At 44.3% G+C, this 22,840-nt stretch overlaps 1 protein-coding gene across 1 annotated transcript in view; it reads right to left on the bottom strand.

The window, feature by feature from the left end:
- Nucleotides 1–22,840, bottom strand: part of PCBP3 (poly(rC) binding protein 3) — a 107,544-nt gene that overhangs the window by 5,615 nt on the left and 79,089 nt on the right. The window contains exons 10-12 of the mRNA XM_084642714.1: nucleotides 17,682–17,760; nucleotides 16,704–16,763; nucleotides 11,162–11,214 (exon numbers count right to left, since the gene is read on the bottom strand). Coding sequence (XP_084498840.1) covers nucleotides 11,162–11,214; nucleotides 16,704–16,763; nucleotides 17,682–17,760 — 192 coding nt within the window. The remainder of the gene's footprint in view (nucleotides 1–11,161; nucleotides 11,215–16,703; nucleotides 16,764–17,681; nucleotides 17,761–22,840) is intronic.

The following is a 22,840-nucleotide window of genomic DNA, read 5'->3' as shown; positions in this document are numbered from 1 at the left end:
TATTTACGTGCCAGATGTGCTAAAGATTCATGCATCAACCACCATTCCAGAAGATGTGTCCATGCTGTTGACGGGTTCTGCTTGATAATGATAGAAAGCAGTGCATATAGACGCATGTTCATTTTCATAATCTGAGTCAGATGCCACCAGCAGAAAGGTTGATTTTCTTTTTTGGTGGTTCAGGATCTGTAGTTTCCGCATCGGAGTGTTGCTCTTTTAAGACTTCTGACAGCATGCTCCACACTTCGTCCCTCTCAGATTTTGGACAGCACTTCAGATTCTTAAACCTTGGGTCGAGTGCTGTAGCTATTTTTAGAAATCTCACATTGGTACCTTCCTGGCGTTTTGTCAAATCTGCAGTAAAAGTTCTTGAAACAAACATCCCAAACCGCTATAACATGAACTATCTGGCAGACTGCAGGTAAAACAGAGCAAGAGACATACAATTCTCCCCCAAGGAGTTTAGTCACAAATTTAATTAATGAATTTTTTTTTTTAATGAGCATCATCAGCATGGAAGCATGTCCTCTGGTATGGTGGTCAAAGCATGAAGGGGCATACGAATGTTTAGCATACCTGGCTCGTAAATACCTTGCAATGCTGGCTAAAAAAGTGCCATGAAAATGCCTGTTCTCACTTTCAGGTGACGTAAATAAGAAACAGGCAGCACTATCGCCTGTAAATGTAACCAACCGTGTTTGTCTGAGCGATTGGCTGAACAAGAAGTAGGACTGAGTGGACTTGTAGGCTCTAAAGTTTTACATTGTTTCATTTTTGAGTGCAGTTATATAACCAAAACCAATTCTACATTTGTAAGTTGCACTTTCATGTTAAAGAGATCCCACTACAGTACTTGTATGAGGTGAATTGAAAAATGCTATTTCTTTTGTTTATCATTTTTACAGTGCAAATAATAATATAAAGTGAGCGCTATACACTTTGTATTCTGTGTTGGAATTTGAAAATGTAGAAAAAATCTAAAAATATTTAATAAATTTCAGTTGGTATTCTATGGTTTAATGGTGAGATTAATTTTTTGCAGTTAATCACGTGAGTTAACTGTGATTAACAGACAGCCCAAGTCTCAGCTCCACCTGAACTCTGAATCATTCATTGACAGCAAAGTTAATTCTAGCCTGGAGGTGGTTCACTGCGCCTGCAGGAAGGGAGATCAGCAGTTGAGGTAGAGGTTGCACGGCTTTCCACAGAATGAAAGGATTTCCCTTACAACATAACCCCACTCTGGCAGACTAGAGCCTGTATAAAGAATCCAGTGCTGCATGCAATTACCAGGTCAGCCACAAAGTTATGAACACAAAGCTGTGATGTGTTATCATGCAGCTTGGAATTTGCAGCATTTGAAGAAAAATGCAAATATCCCCCTCATGGTCACCCGATAGGGCAGGGTCTGGCTCATTTCCAGCTGAACGGGACTAATACATTTCTCACTAACACCACCCACATTTTTTCCTGTTGGAAATTTGGAGTCAAATTCAGAGTCAATTGCCTCAGATGTAGAGTCCAGTAAGTTCAGAGGTAAGAGAAGTCCCCTGTTACTGGGTGGGTGGAGATATACAATGCCTCTCCGGGGAGTGATCGTTCCTCCGTATGCTGCTGTTGTAAATGTCATCATTTCTCAGTCCAGGAGTATCTGCTCAAAGCACATTCAACCCCTGAGCCTCTTCAGGACCAACACTGACAATCGTGCTGAAGATGTCAATCGTGTGTACACTGGCTTGGTAAAATGAGTCTTGATCAACTAATGATGGAACAAAGTTCTCCCCCCTCATTCCAGTTAGGACCTGAAGTTAGAACTGAACGGAGCTCCTGAATTGTATCCGCTCACAGCTTCCCTCCAGACCCAGCCAACCTGAAATCGCTCAGCAGAGTCGTCTAATTAGAAGAAAACGGATAGGTCACTTACCACTGGAGTCCCTTCCTCTCCTCAGGTGGATCCTTAGGACAAGTGTCCCATCAGGAGGTGAGCTGACACATTTTCAGTAGTTCTCAATAATTACTCCTACCCCTTTGTTACTCCTACTCCTTCCCCAATTTCCTCTCTCTCTAACTGTATGGGGATCAGAACCAGACTATGACACTGAGCAACCCAATAGACTCTCCGATACAATTCTCAAGAAATATGGGGCTAGATCCTCAGCTAGTGTAAACTGACCTAGCTTCATTGATTTCAACAGGACTTAAGCACATGGCTACGGGAGGCTGACTCCCCAGCCCCGCCCCTTCTGCCCTAGACCCCGCCCCTTCCACCTGAGGCTGGGCCCCTGTACCGGTAAGCTTTTTATGTTACTTTCACCCTTGACTCCCTGTCATTTATGTGTGCAAATTATAGTATTTGCAAAAGCCAACAGGACTTGTGTGTACAAATCAATTAGTGGTCTAACTACTTGATTCGATGTATGTCAGTCTCATTTGTGTGTGCACATTCTACTGGGGCATGCAAATTTAAGTTCACTTTCAAGAAATTTGCCTTGAAATTCTGCATGCCATTCAAATGGCATCTGTGCTCCCTCTGTCATAGTCTGTATAACTGGTGACGGTTTCTTATCTGAATGTTTATTCTTCTTTTGTCACATTGAAGACACATTAACAGATCTTACAATGATTTGCTCCACTTTGCAATTAGATTTAGTGTAAGAATACTGCTTCTATGACAGTGCAGATTTCCTTGTATTGCTGACTTCTCAGTAAGTGGAGGAGAATGGCTGCTGAGGGAGGATGATAAGGAAAGGGAATCCTCACTGGTAACCTATGCTATGTCTCCTTCCTCTTCTGTGGCCCCATAGTACATAATACTAGATTAACCAACGGAGCAATATCAAGTGGGGATAAGTGAAGAAGGTGAACAGAGTTATCCTGGTTAGAGAAGGCAGCACACAGAACTTTAGGCCACTAGAATTCCTCTTTAAAATCTCACAGGAGGCTCCTCCACCAACTAACTGCTTCTTAACTCTGAACACTAGGAGCCAACCACAGAGATAATTATAACATCACTTCATACAACATTGTTCATCTAACAGGAGGGGGCACCATGTCCTGGAATGCAAAGACTCTGAAAAGGACATGGGGCCCTGGTGGAAGAACATCGCCAAGCAGTACAGAGTTGAGACCATTACTGGATACTGTGTCCAGTTCTGGCATCCAAAGTTCAGAAAGGATGTTGACCAATTAGAAATGGTTCAGAAAGAACTACAAGAATGATCTGAGCTCTGGCAAAGCTGCCTTATAGTGAGTGACTAAAGGAGCTCAATATATTTTGTTCATCCAAGAGAAGGTTAAGAGATGACTTGGATCATGGTCTCTAAATACATACATGAGGAGAAGGATCTGACCACAGAGGGCTCTTTAATCTACTAACAGACAAAGGCATAACAATGGCTGGAAACAGAAAGTAGACCAATTCAGACTAGGGACAAGGCAATACCTTTCAACGATGAGGGTAATTGCCATTGGAACAATGTACCAATGGATGTTATGCATTGCCCATCATCTGAAGTATTTAAATTGAGATTGGATGTCTCTCTAAAAGGATCTGTTCTAACTCAACCACAAGTTACTGGGTCTGGTGCAGGAATCACAGGGTGACTTTCTCTGGCCTGTGTTACACAGGAGCTTGGACTAGATGATCCTGACAGTCCTCTCTGGCCTTAAAAAAAAAATCTATGATTCTGCTAATCTCCAGACATTGCTGGAGAACATCTTACTAAATGCCCCGAAAAGGCCCAATCCCACAACTGAGGAGGAAGACTGTGCTGGGTTAAAAAAAACAACCTAGTTTAGAGGGGAAGTGAAGGTAGCTATACAAAAACTAAAAAATAATATATAACAAATAGAAGAAAGGGGAACTTGATAGTAATGAATATAAATCAGCAATTATCAATTTTCTACAACTCCTAAGGGAAGCGAAGGGACACAAGGAGAAGTCTATGGCCAGCATAGTTCAGGACAATAAGAAAGAGTTTTTCAAATAGAAACAAAAAGAACCCTAACCATGGTATTGGTCATTACCAGATGGAAATGGTAGAATTGTCAGTAGTAATGCAGATAAGGCAGAGGTTCAATAAATCTATCTGTTTCTTATTTGGAGAAAAAACAGATTATAAAGTCTGATTATATGGTGGCAATAACACTCTTTCCATTCCATTAGTATCCCTGGAGGATGTTAAACAGAACTACTAAAGTTAGACATTTTTAAATCAGCAGGTTCATATAACTTGCACCCATGAGTTTTAAAAGAGTGGGCTCAGGAGCTTGCTGGACCATTGATATTGATTTTCAATAAGTCTTGGATCACCAGGCAAGTTCCAGGAGACAGGAAGAAAGCTAATGTTGTGACAATATTTAAGAAGGGTGAATGGGGTGATCCAGGTAATGATAGGCCTGTCAGCCTGACATCAATCCTGTGAGAGTGGCTGATACGGGACTTGGTTAATAAAGAATTAAAGGAGGAGACTGTAATTAATGCAAATCAACATGGGTTTATGGAAAATAGATCCTGTCAGACTAACTTCATATCTTTTTTTATGAGATTACAAGTTTGGTAGATAAAGGTAATAGTGTTAATGTGAGACATTTTGACTTCTGTCAGGCATTTGGCTTGGTATGATATGACATTTTGATTAGTATAAAATTAATATGGCATGCATTAAATGGACTAAAAGCTGGTTACTGTAGTCATTGAGCAGGGCTGTTTCCAGCGGGATCCCACAGAGATCAGTTCTTGGCCCTGTGCTATTTAACCTCTTTATCAAGCAACTGGAAGAAAACATAGAATCACCACTGATAAAGTTTGCAGATGACACCAAAACTGGGGGAGGGGTAAATAATGAAGAGGACAGGTCACTGATACAGAGTGAACTGGATCGCTTGGTAAACTGGGCGCAAGCAAACACTGTGTGTTTTAATATGGCTAAATGTAAATGTGTACATCTAGGAACAAAGAATGTAGGCCAGACTTACAGGATTGGAGACTATCCTGGGAAGCAGAGACTCTGAAAAGGATATGGGGGTCGTGGCAGATAATCAGCTGAACATGAGCTTCTAATGTGATGCTGTGGCCCAAAGGACTAATGCAATCCTGGGATGCATAAACAGGGGACTCTTGAGTGGGAGTACAGAGGATATTTTGCCTCTGTATTTGGCACTGGTGCGAACAGTGCTGGAATCCTGTGTCTGGTTCTGGTGCCCACAATTCAAGAAGGATGATGATAAATTGGAGAGGGTTCAGAGAAGAGCCGCGAGAATGATGAAATGATTAAGAAATGTTCCTTTTAGTGACAAACTCGAGGAGCTTAATCTATTTAGCTTAACAAAGAGAAGGTTAAGGGGTGACTTGATCACAGTCTACAAGTATCTACATGGGGGAAAATATTTAGTAATGGGCTCTTCAATCTAGCAGAGAAAAGGTCTAACACGATCCAATGGCTGGAAGCTGAAGCCAGACAAATTCAGACTGCAAATAAAGCATAAACTTTTGACTGCAAGGGTTTTGACCATTGGAACAACTTACTAAGGGTCGTGATGGATTTTCTGTCACAGACCATTTTAAAATCAAGATTGACTGTTTTTCTCAAAGGTCTGTCCTAGGAATTATATTGGGGAGGGTCTCTGATCTGTGCTATACACGAGGTCAGACTAGGTGATAATAACAGTCCCTTCTGGCCTTGGAATCTATGAATTATGCAACTATTAACAACAGTTATTTATTAATGAATCAAGCCTCACAACATCTCTGTGAGGTAGGTCTTGTGTCTTGCACTGCCCAGTTTGCTTAGACTGCCATTGTATTATCTGTTTTATAAGCATGGTTTTGTTCACCAGATGTTCACCATATGCATGACTACAATTCCTGTGGTAATTCTGAACTATCGGTGATGAAACTTCCCAAACTGGAAACGGAGATTTATCTGCTGGGGACCAAGTGATGCTTTTGGTGTCCCTCAGGAATACTTTAAAGGTATTCTGCTCCTCCAACATATTTGTCATGAACCTTGAAGCTTCTGTCTCACGACTGACTGATGCTACATATCCAGAAGAAATTCAGGATTGACCTCACCTACATGTGCTACAGGAACAAAGAACCCTAATTCGGAGACCAAGTTTCAGGGCTGATTTTGTAGGCTAGTGAAGTTGAAGTATGCATGAAAGAGGTCTTTTGTATATGTGGCTGCAAAGTGTAGCTTGCTTTCATGTTAGAACAGTTATCAGCTAACCAGGAAGCACCAAGGACAATGGTGTTTCTTTCGTTCAGGTCTGGTATATTAAACGCTTTTGCAAAAACCCAGGAGGTGATGGGGAGTGTTTGTTGACTGCTTCTGGACTCTCTGTTCTGCCACAACTCAAGATTTCCTGTGTTTTTTGCCTGCAAAGAATCGAATTGAGATGGAAGCCTTCTGATTTGGGGATTCCAAAATGTTTTGATTTTAAAATAATATTTTGATAAGCAGAGCAGTTCTGAAATTAACCTTCTAGGATCAAAGAAAATACTTCACTCCGTTACACTCCCTTGCACTCCCTCGACTCTCTCCACCCTGCCTAACACAATTGACAAGGAGCGTCAATGCATGTATTAAATCATCATTAGTCAAACAGAATTTCCAAACCCTAGGGCATTCATCCTTTGACTTCTGGCACTGATTTCTTCTGTAATACAAGGAAAGCTATTCTACCTCTGCTAAAAAGAGTTGTTAGGCTATTTGCCTTACGATATGGAAGGGCATGTGAGCCCTTTTTCTCCAAGCGAAGATAAATTAGTGGATTTGAAAGCTTTCAAAACAGACTTCTCTATTTTCTTGCTCAAAATTATTCTGGTCACCAAGAGGTAAAGAAAAAAGGATATTCTAGCACACTGGATGAGAAAGCAGCTGTAGATATTCAGCATGCTGTCAATGTTTGACAAAAGGTGTGTGAGAACAAGTTTAGTTTCTAGTGACTGCAAGTCCCAAGTCATTGAAGTAATATATAGTAGTTTGTGTAAGGGGACTGGTGCCCCCTTACTAACATTCAGTGGGGGTGTTTTAGTTGCTAGCTCCCAGTACTAAAAAGGGGGAAGGGTTGATGGGGAATCAGGACCCTGAGACTGACAGTCCCCAGGATCAATGGGGAGAGGCCAATGCTCCACGTCAGCCTGAATGACAGGGCGGGCAGGCTACCCAGGGAGTCAGGAGGCCAGGGAGGTCCCCTCCTCCGTGTGAGCTGGATTTGCCTGGGTCAGACAGAGCGGGTCCGAGCTAAGGAGAAAGCAGGGGCCCAAGCTGAGCTGGGGAGCAGAGCTGGGCAAGATCCATAGAGAGCAGACCCTGTTCTGGGAGCAGAGCTGCAGCCCCAAAGCCAGAGGCACAGGCCAGAGAGAACAGACCTGTCCCGGGAGCAGAGCTGTAGCAACCGGAGCCAGAGGGGCCAGAGAAGCAGCCCAGGGAGCGGGGGCAGAGCAGCAGCCGTGCAGAGACCGAGTGGTGGGGCTGGGGCTGGAGCAGTCCAGAGCTGGGTGCGGTGAGCAGCTGGGGAGACCGAGAGGGACCCTGGGCAGCAGGCCCAGCCCAGGGAGACGCCTCAGCCAAGAGGCTCTGCAGGCCAGGCTTGGATCGTAACCCCGACAGGGCGGGGGTGACACTGGGAAGAAGGGTCCTACCGCTTAGAGCCTGAGAGCGTGTGGCCTCCACCAGAGCAAGTGTCCAACCCGCAGCATCCCTGCAGCACAGCCAGGGCCTGAGAAGGGGCCTGGGACTTACAAGGAACAGACTGTGAACTGCCCGGACGTTCCAGGGACACTGTTTGTGATGTTCCCTGCCACAGAGCGGGGTGATGTGTTTCCTTTCACCTTTCCCATTTTTCCTTACTCTTTTTAAAATTGTTTAAAATTGTTGATTAAATAACTTGCATTTGCTTTAAATTGTATGTAATGATCAGTGGGTCTGGGAAGCGCTCAGTGCAGAGAGAGTACGCCAGAGTGAGGACACCCTAGCCCCTGTCCTAGGTGACCACAGCAAGGTTGGGGGTCGAGCCCCCCAGGACTCCTGGGCCCAGCCTTGTCGGGGTTACGAGGACTCTGCCAGACAGGAGAGTGGAAGGGGAGTCCTTAAGGGCAGGGAGGCCACTGGGTAAAGGAAGTGGGAGCGAGGACTCAGATCCTTTCACTAGCCCACTTCACCGGGGTAGTGCAGAAGCCAGGAAAGTTCCCCACAATAGCGGGACTATTCCCCCACTTACATTTGTACATCACCTTCACAGAGAGCTATAATTTATCAGAGACTAGATCCTTCTGCAAATAGTTGCTCCAATCTTCACAAAAATGCTTTAACCATCTCTGCATTCATGTTTCCAATCCTGAGATGACAACTACCTGAACCCTTGGGAATCAAGGCACAGGAAAGCACCAGGTATTTCCCCAAGAGGATTTTCCTAAGAACATAAGACCAGCCAGACTGGGTCAGACCGAAGGTCCATCTAGCCCAGTATCCCGTCTTCCAACAGTGATCAGGGCCAGGTACTTCAGAGGGAACGAACAAAATAGGGAAATTATTGGGTGATCCATCCCCTGTCATCCAGTCTCAGCTTCTGGCAGTTAGAGGTGTAGGGACATCCAGAGCACGGGGTTGAATCCCTGACCATCTTGGCTAATAGCCATCAATGGACTCATCCTCCATGAACTTATCCAGTTCTTTTTTTAACCCAGTTATTTGGCCTTCACAGCATCCCCTGACAACTAGTTCCACAGGCTGACTGTGCGTTGTGTGAAATAGTACTGCCCTATGGTAGTGTTAATCCCTCTGCCTATTAATGTATGTGTTATATGAAGGGATAAATAACATTTCCCTATTCACTTCCTCCCCACCATTCATGATTTTGTAGACTTTGACCATATCCCCCCTTAGTTGTCTCTTTTCTAAGATTAAAAAGACTCAGACTGTTTATCTCCCCGTATAGGGAAGCCGTTCCCTGCCCCTCAATCATCGTGTTACTCTTCTCTGTACCTTTTCCATTTCTGATGCATGCTTTTTGAGATGGGGTGACCAGAACTGCCTGCAGTATTTAAGGTGTGAGCGCACCAGGGATTTTCATAGTGGCATTATGATATTATCTGTCTTATCCATCCCTTTCCTAATGGCACCTAACGTTCTGTTCGCTTTTTTGGCTGCCACTGCACACTGAGTGGATGTTTTCAGAGATCTATCCACAATGACTCCAAGATCTCTTTCTTGAGTGGTAACAGCTAATTTAGACCCCATCATTTTATATGTAGAGTTGGGATGTTTTCCAATGTGCATGACTTTGCATTTATCAACATTGAATTTCATCTGCCATTTTATCGCCCAGTCACTGGTTTTGTCAGATCCTTTTGTAACTCTTCACAGTCTGCTTTGGACTTCGCTATCTAGAATAATTTTGTACCATCTGAAAATTTGCCACATCACTCTTTGCCCCTTTTTCCAGAGATGAACCAGAACATAGGTGCCGACTCCGTGGATGCTCCAGGGCTGGAACACCCATGGGGAAAAATTAGTGGGTGCTCTGCACCCAATGGCAGCCAAGCTTCCCTCATCCCCCACCGCACCTCCTCCTCCCCTCCCCCTGAGCGCGCCATGTCCCCGCTCCTCCACATACCTCCCAGCACTTCTCCCCAGCTGCCGCCAAACAGCTGTTTGGCAGCATGCTGGGAGGGAGCGGGAGGAGCGGGAACGTGGCATGCTCAGGGGAGGAGGCGAGGAAGAGGCGGGGCTGGGGCAGGGATTGGGGAAGGAGTTGGAATAGGGGCAGGGAGGGGGCGGAGTTGACGAGAGGACTTTGGGGAAGGGGTTGGAATAGGGGTGGGGTGGGGAAGGGGTTGGAATAGGGGTGGGGTTGGGAAGAGGCGGGGCAGGGGCAGGGCTGCATGGAAGGGATAGCGTCAGGGCGGGGCCGGGAGCAGTGCAGGGGTCAAGCACCCATGGGAAAACAGGGGAGTCAGCGCCTATGAACCAGAGGAATAAGAATAGGTTTGGAAAATGTCCTGTGACTAGCTAGGTTATCTATGCTACCTTCCCTCCTACGTGCAGCTGAAGCTTGCCAAGGTGCAGAAGGTTTTGAGAATTTTCGGTTTCCCTGACCCTAGGCTGCCTGGAGACCAAAATGCCCCTGGATGGCATGTAGAGCAGCCTCAGGGCTGCTTTAAAATATGATGCCTGCAGTGGTCCTGGGGAAACCAGTGTGGCAATCCAGGGTCAGTGAAGTGCCCTGTACTCTGCCTCTTTCATCCCTGTCCCTAACACTCTTCAACTTTTCGGGTGGGAGGAGCCAGTAGCATAGAGCTGGCTATGCCCATGCAGCTCCACCTGAGAAATGACTCTTGGAATCCTTGGATTTTCCATTGGGACAGCTCCGTGCCTCAGCTGGGGCTGAGTTTAGCCCTTAAATGCTTCATTTCTATGAAAATTTGAGCATGTGAGTTTGACATTTACTGTATACTAACACACCAGTGACACTCAACAGCTCAGACGCTGTCAGACCAACCATGGGCACGTGCACCCGTAGGCAATCTGCATGAATATTTACAAAAATATACATTCTATTTCCCTTCCCCTGCTGAGGAACCTCGATCGTCTCAGACTCTTCCTTCACATAACCGCCAATTTTTTTTCCTAAATTGGGATTTCCCTTTCTCTGTTCAACAAGATTAAATTATAGTTAATCCCTTTCCAGATCCATTTACAATAAATTAAACATAGTAAACTGGCAGTCAGCAGAGAGAACAAGGGTTGAGTGGGCAGTTACATCACAGGGGTCCACATAGCTAAAGCACATTGATGGGACCATGAAAAGAGTCTCCTCGTGCTGTACCGGTCATGGAATATTAGATGACCTCATTCTCTAGAGCTGTCAACCAGACATATTTCATGAGCATTAAATTCACTTTAAAGAAAAGACATAGTCATAGATTTTAAACTAGCAAAGAAAAAAAAGGGGAGAGCCAGACTGACCCATTCTTAACTTTCTTTGTTTTATTCTGTGCATTAAGTCTAGCAATCATACTAAATGTTTTGACACAACATTGCCAAACAACATGGCTGGGCTCAATGAACTGGCTGCTACATAGCTATTTAACTGATTTATCTGTAGCTTTCATATATATCCTGGTACAGAGAGCATTCAAAGGTGCTATACTCACATCATTGGGAATGGTGAGTTCATGAGTACTGGCCGGGGGACTGGCATCCAAACCTGAGCATATGCAAGGGAAAATGATTATAGCTTGCAGAGAAAGCACTGTGTATTGCCTGGTATTTAACCAAAATAGCAGACATCACAAATGTTCCATACTCCCTTAGGGCCAGGAGGGTAAGCAGACAACACATTCTGGTATAATAACAAGGAACAAAATTACTACCAACACTCCTACAACTGGTTACCACTGTTCTTCTGGGACCCTGAACCCTCCCAGTTGGTTCTCATTAGGAGGTTCACAGCTTCCAGACTAAAAGCCAGTGACTGTAGGTGCCTTTCCATCACTTTGTCTTCCTTCCAAGAAACAAGGAGGAAGAGCTCCTTGCTACTGCCAGCTAGTCCATGCTTCCTTTCTTTTATTTTAACACTCAAACAATCCCTAGATTACTGAAAACCATTGTGCAAAATTACAGACCCACCTGGGAAAAGCTGAAATAGGTTAAGCAAGCAACATCCTGTATTGCTTGAAGTCTACCAATGAGAAATAAGAGGTGCATTTTGTGTGGGGAAGTCTGTAAGTAAGCACTGGAGAGTGAGAAATCACATGGCCCACAACAAATTAGAAGTAGTAAATGCCTTATAGGATGAATGCTTTATCATCATGATGATGGCATCAAGGGGTAAGTAGTATACACACTACAAACCTCTCTGATCACATGATACAGCAAAATATGCTTAAGAAACAGTCATGGAGAGGAGGTACAAGATAGATCAAGAATGGTCTTTGTTAGGACATGTGGCATTGCTACATTAGATGATATATTTCTGCATGTCCCTCTGGCAGCAGTCTTCACAAGTGGTTTACAAATGCTAGTGAAAGTGGAATACTGTGTCACAATGCATCAGATAACACAGGCTGAGAGAGGAACTTCTTCACGTTGACTCGTTTGTGTTCTGCGATGCAACGCTGGGAGTCCAGGCATTACAGATTTACACTCAGCAATGAATCAAAGACACAAAATACAAAACAGGAACTGACTAACTGAATTCAATACCCATCCTGCTCTTCCACCACAGGAAAATCAAGACATCCAGTTTTAGAGCCTGAATTATTGTTTAACCAGATAGAAACATGCTGTACCTAGTGATTGATTTGTATAGAGACATATATTTCCTTTCAGTTTCCCTGAAGAGATAAAGAACACTTTCCATTAATATGAAAGTGGAGGTGTCAGGGGACAAATCTATGCAGCTTGAAATGTAATCAATCAGCATTTCATACTGTTCTCAGTACAGGACCAAGCATATGTCAGCAGTAGTTTCTCTAAATAAGATTATTAGATCTTCATTCATTGCCGAAATAGTGACATTCATATCCCTATTTGCAGCACTGGGAGAGTGAAGCTGTCTAGTAGCCAACATAAATTTACAGTTACTCGCAAAAACTTTAATCAGTATATAGAATAAATGACAAGGGAAGGAATTTGAGGCAAAGAATATAAATGAGTTCAAGAGACACCAAGGTTTGTGTCTGGAGAAATAGGGGAGTAAGAGCATGGAGAAAAAGCACACAGAATGTAGGATTAAAATGAAACAAAAGAAAAAGAAAAGAAAAGGCAGGTACGTTAAGGCCAGATGGCCTTCACGGCTCCTAAAATGCCTCATGTTTTATCATTTCCCCCAATTAACAGCGATGAAGCCAGTTACTTACAGTGTCTCTATGGAATAACACAGCGGCATTATTGAACTCTATCATGCAAGTCATGAAATGAAATTACCCCAGAATTGCTGCTGCATGCCATGTGGTATTTTGTAGTTGCTCCAAAAGGAATATACAAACAATACAAGCAATGATCTAGTGTTGCTATCCTTCAGTTCCGCCAACGTTTTCTGTACTGCTAAAGATGATTTCCCAACTAATTTTGCTGATAACAACAGAGTACATTTAGAAAATGAACGAACCAATCATAGATACTGGAACTAGGAGTGCTGGGGGTGGGCTGGGGGGACTGCCGCACCACCTGGCTTGAAGTGGTTTCCATTTTTGACTCCAGTTTGGTTCAATGGCTCTCAGCACCCCCGCTGTACAAATTGTTCCAGCACCCCTGGAACCAATGAGCTCCATTTCTGTTGGTATCATTGTGTTTTAAGAATTCAAATCAGAACAACCATATTTTACAGTATTAAGTCCATAAGGAAGATTGATGTTGCATTAATAATACAGTGAAGAGTGAATATATGGAAAAATCCTTAAAAGAAATGTGATGTGTTGCCTTTGTCCTTAGCATGCCAGAGTTGACATGATACAAAGTACTTCTCACTAAGACTGAAATCTATGAACACATTGAAAAAAAGTTTAAATAGGCATTTCGGAGACTACTCCTGGAAATAACTATATCAAATTGCTTTGCTTTGCTGGAAGATATAGCACTTCCCATACATTACTGAATTTAGCCTCACGACCATCCCAGGAGGCCAGGTAAGTGTTGTACCCATCTCCCAGAAGAAGAAACTGAAGGAAAGGTAAGGCCACAATTTTCAAACTTGGCTGCTCAAGGTTAGACACCGAAGGGTCCAGATTTTCAGAACTGATGAGCTCTCACTAGTCCCAGAAATTTCCAAGGGATTTGTTAAGAAGCTCTGAAAATCTGGGCACTTATTTAAATATCTAAATATAGACTTAGTTGCGTAATCTTAGGCGCCGAAGTTTAAGTATTTTGGCCTAAATGAATAGTCTAAGGACACAAGACGGGAGTGGCAGAGCTGGGAATACAAGCCAGGACTTTCAACTGCCAATCAAGTGCCTTAACCATAAGAACACCCATCCTGCCGTGCAGCCCTCTGTTGTGGGCACAAAGCAGCATTAGCCCTTGGCTGGGACACCAGCTCAAGAGACTGTCACCACTAGCTCTCCCCTGCATTTAATATTGGTTTTACAGCAGAGGAAGGACTTTACTGGTCAGCAGTAGGCTCCTAAGTGCCAAGACTTAGTGAAAAGCACTTCTCACCAGTCAGGCTTGCAGAGTAACACACTCACTGAAATAGATGCAGCCTTCTTTTATATTACTCCACATTGTCACTAATACTCCCTTTCTGGGTTAACAAATCCGCCCCCGCAGTGTTAATGGGAAGGGCAAATCATTGAGGCAAAATAATAGCCGGTCCTAATATTTGCCCATACTCAGCTGGGACTGGAAACTCTTCTCCGGTCTGGACAAATTCCCTACTCTTCACCATTCCATCTCCCCCTTGCTCCCAGTTCTGATCCAGTCCTGACCCCATGGATCCTTCTTCACTATGTCTGTCTAGAACCTACTCCTCATTCCCCTAGATGAGCCCATCTCAACATCCTCTCCCCCACTGAACATTGTACGGTCAAGCAGGTCTTCTGGCTTCCTTGCTGGGTGCCACCCTAACTATCACGTCCCATGCACTGGAGTTGGGGTTGTCCCTGTTACTTGCACCTCAGAGTGCACCAACCTGCAGTGATGGAAAATCCCAGAGTGCGTGACCTTGAACTCTCTCAGGGGGTTCTCACGTGCATTATGAGGTTCAATTTTGTAACCGCTTGGAATTCCACAGGAGACATTTTCTGAATCAATATGTTACACAGTTACAATTTATAACATCTCCTGGGAGTGAGGCGAGGGGACGCTATCTAATGAAAGGTCATGAACCAGATCGTCAGCTGGTGTGAATCAGCATATCCCTATTGACTTCCGAAGGGCTGGGCTGAATTAATCCAGCCGAGAACCTAGCTCCATGTGTCAGAGCTAGGATGACACTAGTGTGACATGAGCACTGAAGAATGCCAGAGCAAGAAAGTGAGTTGTAGTCATGTGCACAAAACAACGGTCACAATTTGTCCAACTATTACAAAAATACTAAACCAACACATGCAGAAAAATGTAAGTTTTTGCGTGTCATGTTATACTTTGGGGGGCGGGGATTAAGTCTTGCAGAATCCATTTCAGTGGTCAAAGTTTGCCTTTTTGGTTAAGTAATGTCGTCAGAACATTTTGCAGTGTGCCTGATCTATGTGTATGATGTCACCAGCACATTTATGTTGGCATTTTTATGTATTTATAAATAGGGCTCTGTGTCCGTCATGGAGGTTGTGGAAGTCACGGATTCTGCGATTTTCCGTGACCTCTGTGACTCTGCAGGGGCCAGTGTGGCTGACCCCAGGGCTGCCCAAGCGGCTGGCGATGGGGCCAGCTGCTCAGGTGGCCCTCAGGACAGCCACGCCAGCCACTGCTGGAGTGGCCTGGGGCATAGCCACACCAGCCCCTTCTCCGGCAGCTGCGGGCAGCGGTCCCCGGCCGGCTGGCTGGCCGGCTGCAGCAGCTGCAGTTTGCTGGCCCGGACAGCTGGTGCCGCTGGCCCCGGATGCCCCCCGAGTGGAATCCCCCCCAATACCCTCCGAGATACACCCCCCTTCCAAGATTTAATCACAGGTATTTTTAATATAAGTCATGGACAGGTCACGAGCCATGAATTTTTGTTTATTGCCTGTGACCTGTCCATGATTTTTACTAAAAATACCCAGGACTATACGTAAGGTTATGATTTAAACATAAGGCCAGATCTTCAGCTGATATAAATAGACGTGACTCCATTGGCTTCGTTGGAACTAAGCTGATTTCCATGAGCTGAGGCTATAGCCCATAAAATATACCCATACTGCTTTAGCGAAATGTACTTCCATTCCCCAGCAAGAGATATTATAGTACAATAAGATCCCCAAAATTCCTTTCAATGGCATGAAGAATAAAATATTTTTCACCGGAAAATACATTAACTTATTAGCACTAGGCCATATTATGAAATGATTATTTTCCAAATGTATGTTTAAATTAAAGGTATTTTGAGTGTTGTGAATGTCAACAATATTTTTCAAGTGGTTAATTTCTTCTATCATTTACTCTCAAGTGCTAAAACACCCTGTTTTGACTGCATTTAAGATATAAACAATTATTATTAAAGAAAGTCTGCACTGACACGTGTTAGCTTCTTAGCCAATTGTCAGCGCAGAAAATTTGAAATAGGAATTTATCAAAAATGACAGCTTTACTCAGATACATGAATGCCTTGCACAGCTTAGAAAGCTACCTTCCTTTGGATGGATTAATAAAGCTACACTAACGTAGGATTGCTGTCTCTTGCCTCCCATGGGTATTCTTCTGTTATCTCATGGAGAACTGTATAAAACTCAAATACAATAATACAGGTCATAATTCTATAATTTTCTTGACCATGCATAATTCTCATTAGCATGAATGGCGATTATACACCTATATCAAGAGACTATATTAATGGACTATTGAAGTACAGTACAGTACGGGTAAATTTATTCCCTTCCTTGGACATACTGTAGAAAGAAAATGGCAGGTACTGTCTTACGCCATTGGTTCTTGCCCATTGGAAGTCGTACTGTCTTGTCAACACAATAAGACAATTTATGTATGATTATCAACACTGATGGGGTCCTATTCAAGAAATACTGCAACAGAAGCCTACTAATTTCCCTATAGCTTTTATTTTACCTGATGACTGGCCCATCAGATTTTGAGCTTCTTCGGAGGAATGTAAGGGCAGCTTTTCTCCTGAAGAGCAAAGAAGAAACAGATTTAATGCTTTTGCCTTCAAGGAGATAAGCAATGTCACTTCATCTAGGAAGCTCAAAATATGATGGACAAAATGGCAGAAAAGGAATTTCCAGTTGGCATTTTGACCATCGAGAGGAATGAAGGTATTTTAAGTATTTTCATTCCCGACTCTATAGTTGCCACCCTAGTTCACAATGAAAAATGTAAACTGTATTATCAATTCTGCTAGCAAATTTTGAGACATATAGCCCTAACTAGAGTTCTGCGGGTCCTCCATTATAGCATATTGCTTCAAAGGCCTCCTTCACCAGAGGACAGGATTCCCCCCTAAAAGTATGGCTAATTCCCACCACTTCTCATGAAGCACAAAACAAAGAGGCTTCACGTACAGTATGTTTCTGTTGACATTCTACAGCTACTTTGTGCATATGAAGAGAACATCCTGGATGGACAGTGACTGAGATCAATAGGAAGAGCTGAAAGGAATTTACACAGCCTTTACAGATTTCTGAATCTGCAGACAATGCTCAACAAATGAAGCATTGTCAGAGTGTATGAATGTCTCCCAAAGGACATACCAACCCGTGGCAATGAATACCCAGTCCTCTGTGCTAGAAAGGGCCCACAAGCATTTGTTTTATCCCAAAGTTGATTCACCTCTATTCAAGCTAGCAAAGCAGGAAGCAGATAAACATGGCTTCCCAAGAGCAGACTGTACATGCACAATTACAGCAAACTGAGCCATAAGGAGAAGCACTTTGAAATACTAATCTTTGTTAACTTTTCACCATTGACATTTGCAACTTCACTTTACTTGTCCTATTTATTTCCATTAAATAAAACAAGCTTAGAAAGAGAGAGAAACTCTACAGGTAAGAAGAGAAGGAAATCTGTAAAGGGCATCTGGGTACGTACCAGGGAAAGCGGGGGTGGTCTGTCCAAGGGGAGTAAAGGGGGTTTGCTGCATAGCCAACTGGTGGAGCTTGGTCAACTGCTGAGGGGTAGGAGGGACATTAGAACTAAGAAGGTTATTGTTATAGAATACAACAAGTCACACCAAAAAAATTAAGAACAAAATTATAATAAAAAAACCAAAGCAGGACGCCATGTTAAGACATGGCAAACATGACATTAACAGAAGGACTTGGCCTGGGTAGATACAGTAAAGCCCAAATCTTTAGCAGAAGTGCTTGATCAGGGTCTGAAGTACAATACCAGCAGCAAGCCCAGTTTTGGTCTCTAACTGAAATCATTTAACTTTGTCAGTGCAGATCTCTCCTGATCCTGCCAGCCCACAGATAGCATCACGTGCCCTGATGGAACAGGGAGCTGTCAAAGCCGGTAGAAGGGTATCAAAGCACAGCAATTCCAGATGCAACTTGGCTGATCAGACTTTGTAACCCACTGTCACTGACTGCTGCTAGTGAAGAATAGGAGTAAAAATATCTGAACAGTGTCAAATATGCTGCCAGGTCCATAACAATCAAATTCCAATATTTAAAAAGCACAGATAGTCCCTGGGATAGCTATCAGAAGTGTACAGTAATTGGCCATTTTGTTTCATTACCCACTGGATGTTCCCCTTGCTTGACTTGAATACTGCACATTGAAAGGGAAATTTATCTAGTTGCCAAACCAGTCGTAGCTCTTAAAGTCGTCACTTTATTGACACAAACTACCCAGCAGTTGGCAAAACATGGGCTTCAGCTAAAACAGGTAAGTATTTCAGAGCCTGCAAATCCCTTGTTGTGCTCGGAGTCTTTTCCTGGCCCCTTAAAAAGAGACCTCGGAAGAAGAATATGTTTGGAATACATTTTGTGCTCCGTTTTATTGCTTCAAATTTAAGAAAACTGAAGAGGTAGAAATTTCATCCTGATAAGGCCCCCTTTGAGATTTTGCTGTGTATGCAGGAAGGAGTGCCCTGTATCACACCCCCTTCAATAATCTTCGAGAGCTTGGGCGGCCTAGGAGGTTTAACAAAACCATAGACATCAGAAATGGAAAAGACCTGTTAGGTCAATTAGTCCAGTCCCCTGCAGGCAAGTGGGGGAGTTGTCATTTAAATTTGCATGTGAAACAACATCCTAAAAGTCCTGGCTCCTGCAGCACGTCTGAGGGAGGGAGTGGAGGGGAGCCTGACATCAGCAGTGGTGAGGGTGAAGCCCTGGAGGCAGAAGAAAACAGGTGGGAAGTCGGAGAGGAGTTTTGGAAATGGTATCTAACAGTCAGTTACCAGAGAGCTGGCAAGTAAGAACATCAGAAGCATTTGGCATGCAAGTGGTCAACTTTTAAACAAACTAGTGGAAAAGAGTAGGCCAGATTCCAACCAACCCGAGTGGGCGAGCTTGCATCAGGTGTTCTAGTGCAACAACAGACATGGAGTATCTGCTTTTAAACTCTCCCAAGGCGTTACTGACCAAGGGGGCACAGTGTCATGCCGGTGCACAGAGAGTTTTGTGTCTAAGTCCCAATGAATCAAAATGAGAATAACCCCTAATGTCACATGCAGTATGAGTCCAGCAAACCAACATGGAAACCCGGGGATAAGACATGTTAGTCCACTGGGCATGACAACTCTCTAACTGAAACAAAAAAAGAACAGGATTATTTTTTAAAAAACAGACCTTATCCTGCTTTACACTAAAATGGAGACCAAAACAGTCTCCTTGGGTTCATTCCAAAGATAATGATAAAATTTTCAATGGTTCTTTAGCCCTTCACGTTTCTCTTTTAAAATTTGCATCTCCCTGCTGAAGCCTCTCATCGCTGCCATCCAAGGACAGCTGCTGTGCAGTATCTTACAAGAGCTCTTTCCTCACTGCCACCATTACCAGCCTAGCTTTCCCATCCTTCCTGCCCTGAACGACACAACCCCTGCCCACTGCTGTTTGGGCTGTAAAATGGAAACCGGAGTAAAGCCAACCAGATTGCTCATTAACCTGAGCATTCCTAACTACGTCAGTGTGAAGAGATGATGTTTTGCCGAATGGAACAACTTTGGGAGCCACAGACCATTCATTGGAGCTGCTCAGGGCCAGGGGAAACAGTGAAACCCTTTCTGTTTCTATTATTGAATGAAAATATTTTTCATGTGGATATGTAACAAAAGCATATGAGTGTAATGAAAAAACTCAAAAGACTTAGGGGACTCCACAGCCAGGCAGTAAGGTAAAGCAGTTGTTTGAACCAATGCCTAAACGGCTTACAACATCTCCTATATTTCTAATTTCTGTACTCTGACGAGCTGGCAAGAGTTGTGAGGAAAGTGTTGTGAGCCAGCATTTCACAGAACCATAGAAGATTAGGACTGGAAGAGACCTCAGGAGGTCATCTAGTCCAACCCTCTGCTCAGCAGGACCAAACCCAGCTAAATCATCCCAGTCAGGGCTTTGTCAAGCTGGGCCTTGAAAACGTCTAAGGACGGAGATTCCACCACTTCCCGAGGTAACACATTGCAGTGCTTTGCCACCCTTCGAGTGAAATAGTGTTTCCTAATATCCAACGTAAAACTCCCACACTGCAACTTGAGACCATTGCTCCTTGTTCTGTCATCTGTCACCTCTGAGAAGAGCCGAGCTCCATCCTTTTTGAATCCCCCCTTCAGGTAGTTGAAGGCTGCTATCAAATCCCCCCTCACTCTTCTGTTCTGCAAACTAAATAACCCGAGTTCCCTCAGCCACTCCTTATAAGTCATGTGCCCCAGCCCCCTAATCATTTTTGTTGCCCTCTGCTGGACTCTTTCTAATTTTTCCACATCCTTCTTGTAGTGGGGATTCTAAAACTGGACGCAATACTCCAGATGTGGCCTTACCAATGCCGAATAGAGGGGAATAATCACTTCCCTCAATCTGCTGGCAATGCTCCTACTAATGCAGCCCAGTATGCCATTAGCCTTCTTGGCAACAAGGGCACACTGCTGACTCATATCCAGCTTCTTGTCCACTGTCACCCCTAGGTCCTTTTCTGCAGAACTGCTGCTTAGCCAGTCAGTCCCCAGCCTGTAGCGGTGCATGGGATTCTTCTGACATAAGTGCAGGACTCTGCACTTGTCCTTGTTGAACCTCATCAGATCTCTTTTAGCCCAGTCCTCCAATTTGTCGAGATCACTCTGGACCCTATCCCTACCCTCTAGCGTATCTACCTCTCCCCTCAGCTTAGTGTCATCCACGAACTTGCTGAGGGTGCAATCCATCCCATTATCCAGATCATTAATGAAGATGCTGAGCAAAACCGGCCCCAGGAGAGACCCTTGGGGCACTCCGCTTGATACCGGCTGCCAACTAGACATCGAGCTGTTGATCACTACCCACTGAGCTTGATGATCTAGCCAGCTTTCTATCCACCTTATAGTCCATTCATCCAATCCATACTTTTTTAACGTGCTGGCAAGAATACTGCGGGAGACTGTATCAAAAGTTTTGCTAAAGTCAAGATATATCACATCCACTACTTTCCCCATATCCACAGAGCCAGTTATCTCTTCATAGAAGGCAATCAGGTTGGTCAGGCATGACTTGCCCTTGGTGAATCCATGTTAACTGTTCCTGATCACCTTCCTCTTCTCCAAGTGCTTCAAAATGGATTCCTTGAGGACCTGCTCCATGATTTTGCCAGGGACTGAGGTGAGGATGAACAGTACATAGTCCCTGGATTCTTCTTCTTCCCATTTTTAAAGGTGGGCACTATATTTGCCTTTTTCCAATCGTCCGGGATCTCCCCCGATCACCACAAGTTTTCAAAGATAATGGCTAATGGCTCTACAATCACATCAGCCAACTCCCTCAGCACCCTCGGGTGCATTAGATCCAGATCCATGGACTTGTACATGTCCAGCTTTTCTAAATAGTCCTTAACCTGTTCATTCACCACTGAGGGCTGCTCATCTCCTCCCTATGCTGTGCTGCCCAGTGCAGCAGTCTGGGAGCTGACCTTGTCTGTGAAGACCGAGGCAAAAAAAAGCATTGAGGACTTCTGCTTTTTCCACATCATCTGTCACTAGGTTGCCTCCCCCATTCAGTAAGGGGCCCACACTTTCCCTGACCCTATTCTTGTTGCTAACATATCTGTAGAAACCCTTCTTGTTACCCTTCACATCCCTTGTTAGCTGCAACTCCAGTTGTGTTTTGGCCTTCCTGATTGCACCCCTGCATGCTCAAGCAATATTTTGATACCCCTCCCTAGTTATCTGTCCAAGTTTCCACTTCTTGTAAGCTTCCTTTTTGTGTTTAGGCGCACCGAAGACTTCTCTGTTAAGTCAAGCTGGTCATCTGCCATATTTGCGATTCTTTCTGCACATTGGGATGGTTTGTTCCTGCGCCCTCAATAAGGCCTCTTTAAAATACAGCCAGCTCTCCTGGACTCCTTTTCCCCTCATGTTATTCTCCCAGGGGATCCTGCCCTGAGGGAGTCAAAGTCTGCTTTTCTGAAGTCCAGGGTTCTTATTCCGCTGCTCTCCTTTCTTCCTTTTGTCAGGATCCTGAACTCGACCATCTCATGGTCACTGCTACGCAGGTTGCCACCCACTTCTACTTCCCCTATCAATTCTTCTCTGTAAGCAGCAGGTGAAGAGAAGCATGGCCCCTAGCTGGTTCCTCCAGCTCTTGCACCAGGAAGTTGTCCCCAGCACTCTCCAAAAACTTCCTGGATTGTCTCTGCACTGCTGTATTGCTCTCCTAGCAGATGTCAGGGTGATTGAAGTCCCCGATGAGAACCAGGGCCTGTGATCTGGAGACTTCTGTTAGTTGTCCGAAGAAAGCCTCATCTACCTCATCCCCCTGGTCTGGTGGCCTATAGCAGACACCTACCAGGACATCACCCTTGTTGCTCTCGCCTCTAAATTTAACCCAAAGACTCTCAACAGGCTTTTCTCCAGTTTCATACTGGAGCTCTGAGCAATCATACCGCTCTCTTACATACAATGCAACTCCCCCACCTTTTCTCCCTGGCCTGTCCTTCCTGAACAGTGTATACCCATCCATGACAGTGCTCCTGTCATGTGAGTTACCCCACCAAATCTCTGTTATTCCAATCGCATCATAGTTCCTTGACTGTGTCAGGACTTCCAATTCTTCCTG

This window comes from Lepidochelys olivacea, assembly GCF_965140295.1.
Source record: "Lepidochelys olivacea isolate rLepOli2 genome assembly, chromosome: 11".
In the NCBI taxonomy this organism is placed as follows: Eukaryota; Metazoa; Chordata; order Testudines; family Cheloniidae; genus Lepidochelys; species Lepidochelys olivacea.
Note: the sequence above shows the minus strand (reverse complement) of the source record. Positions and strands in the feature narration are given on the sequence as shown.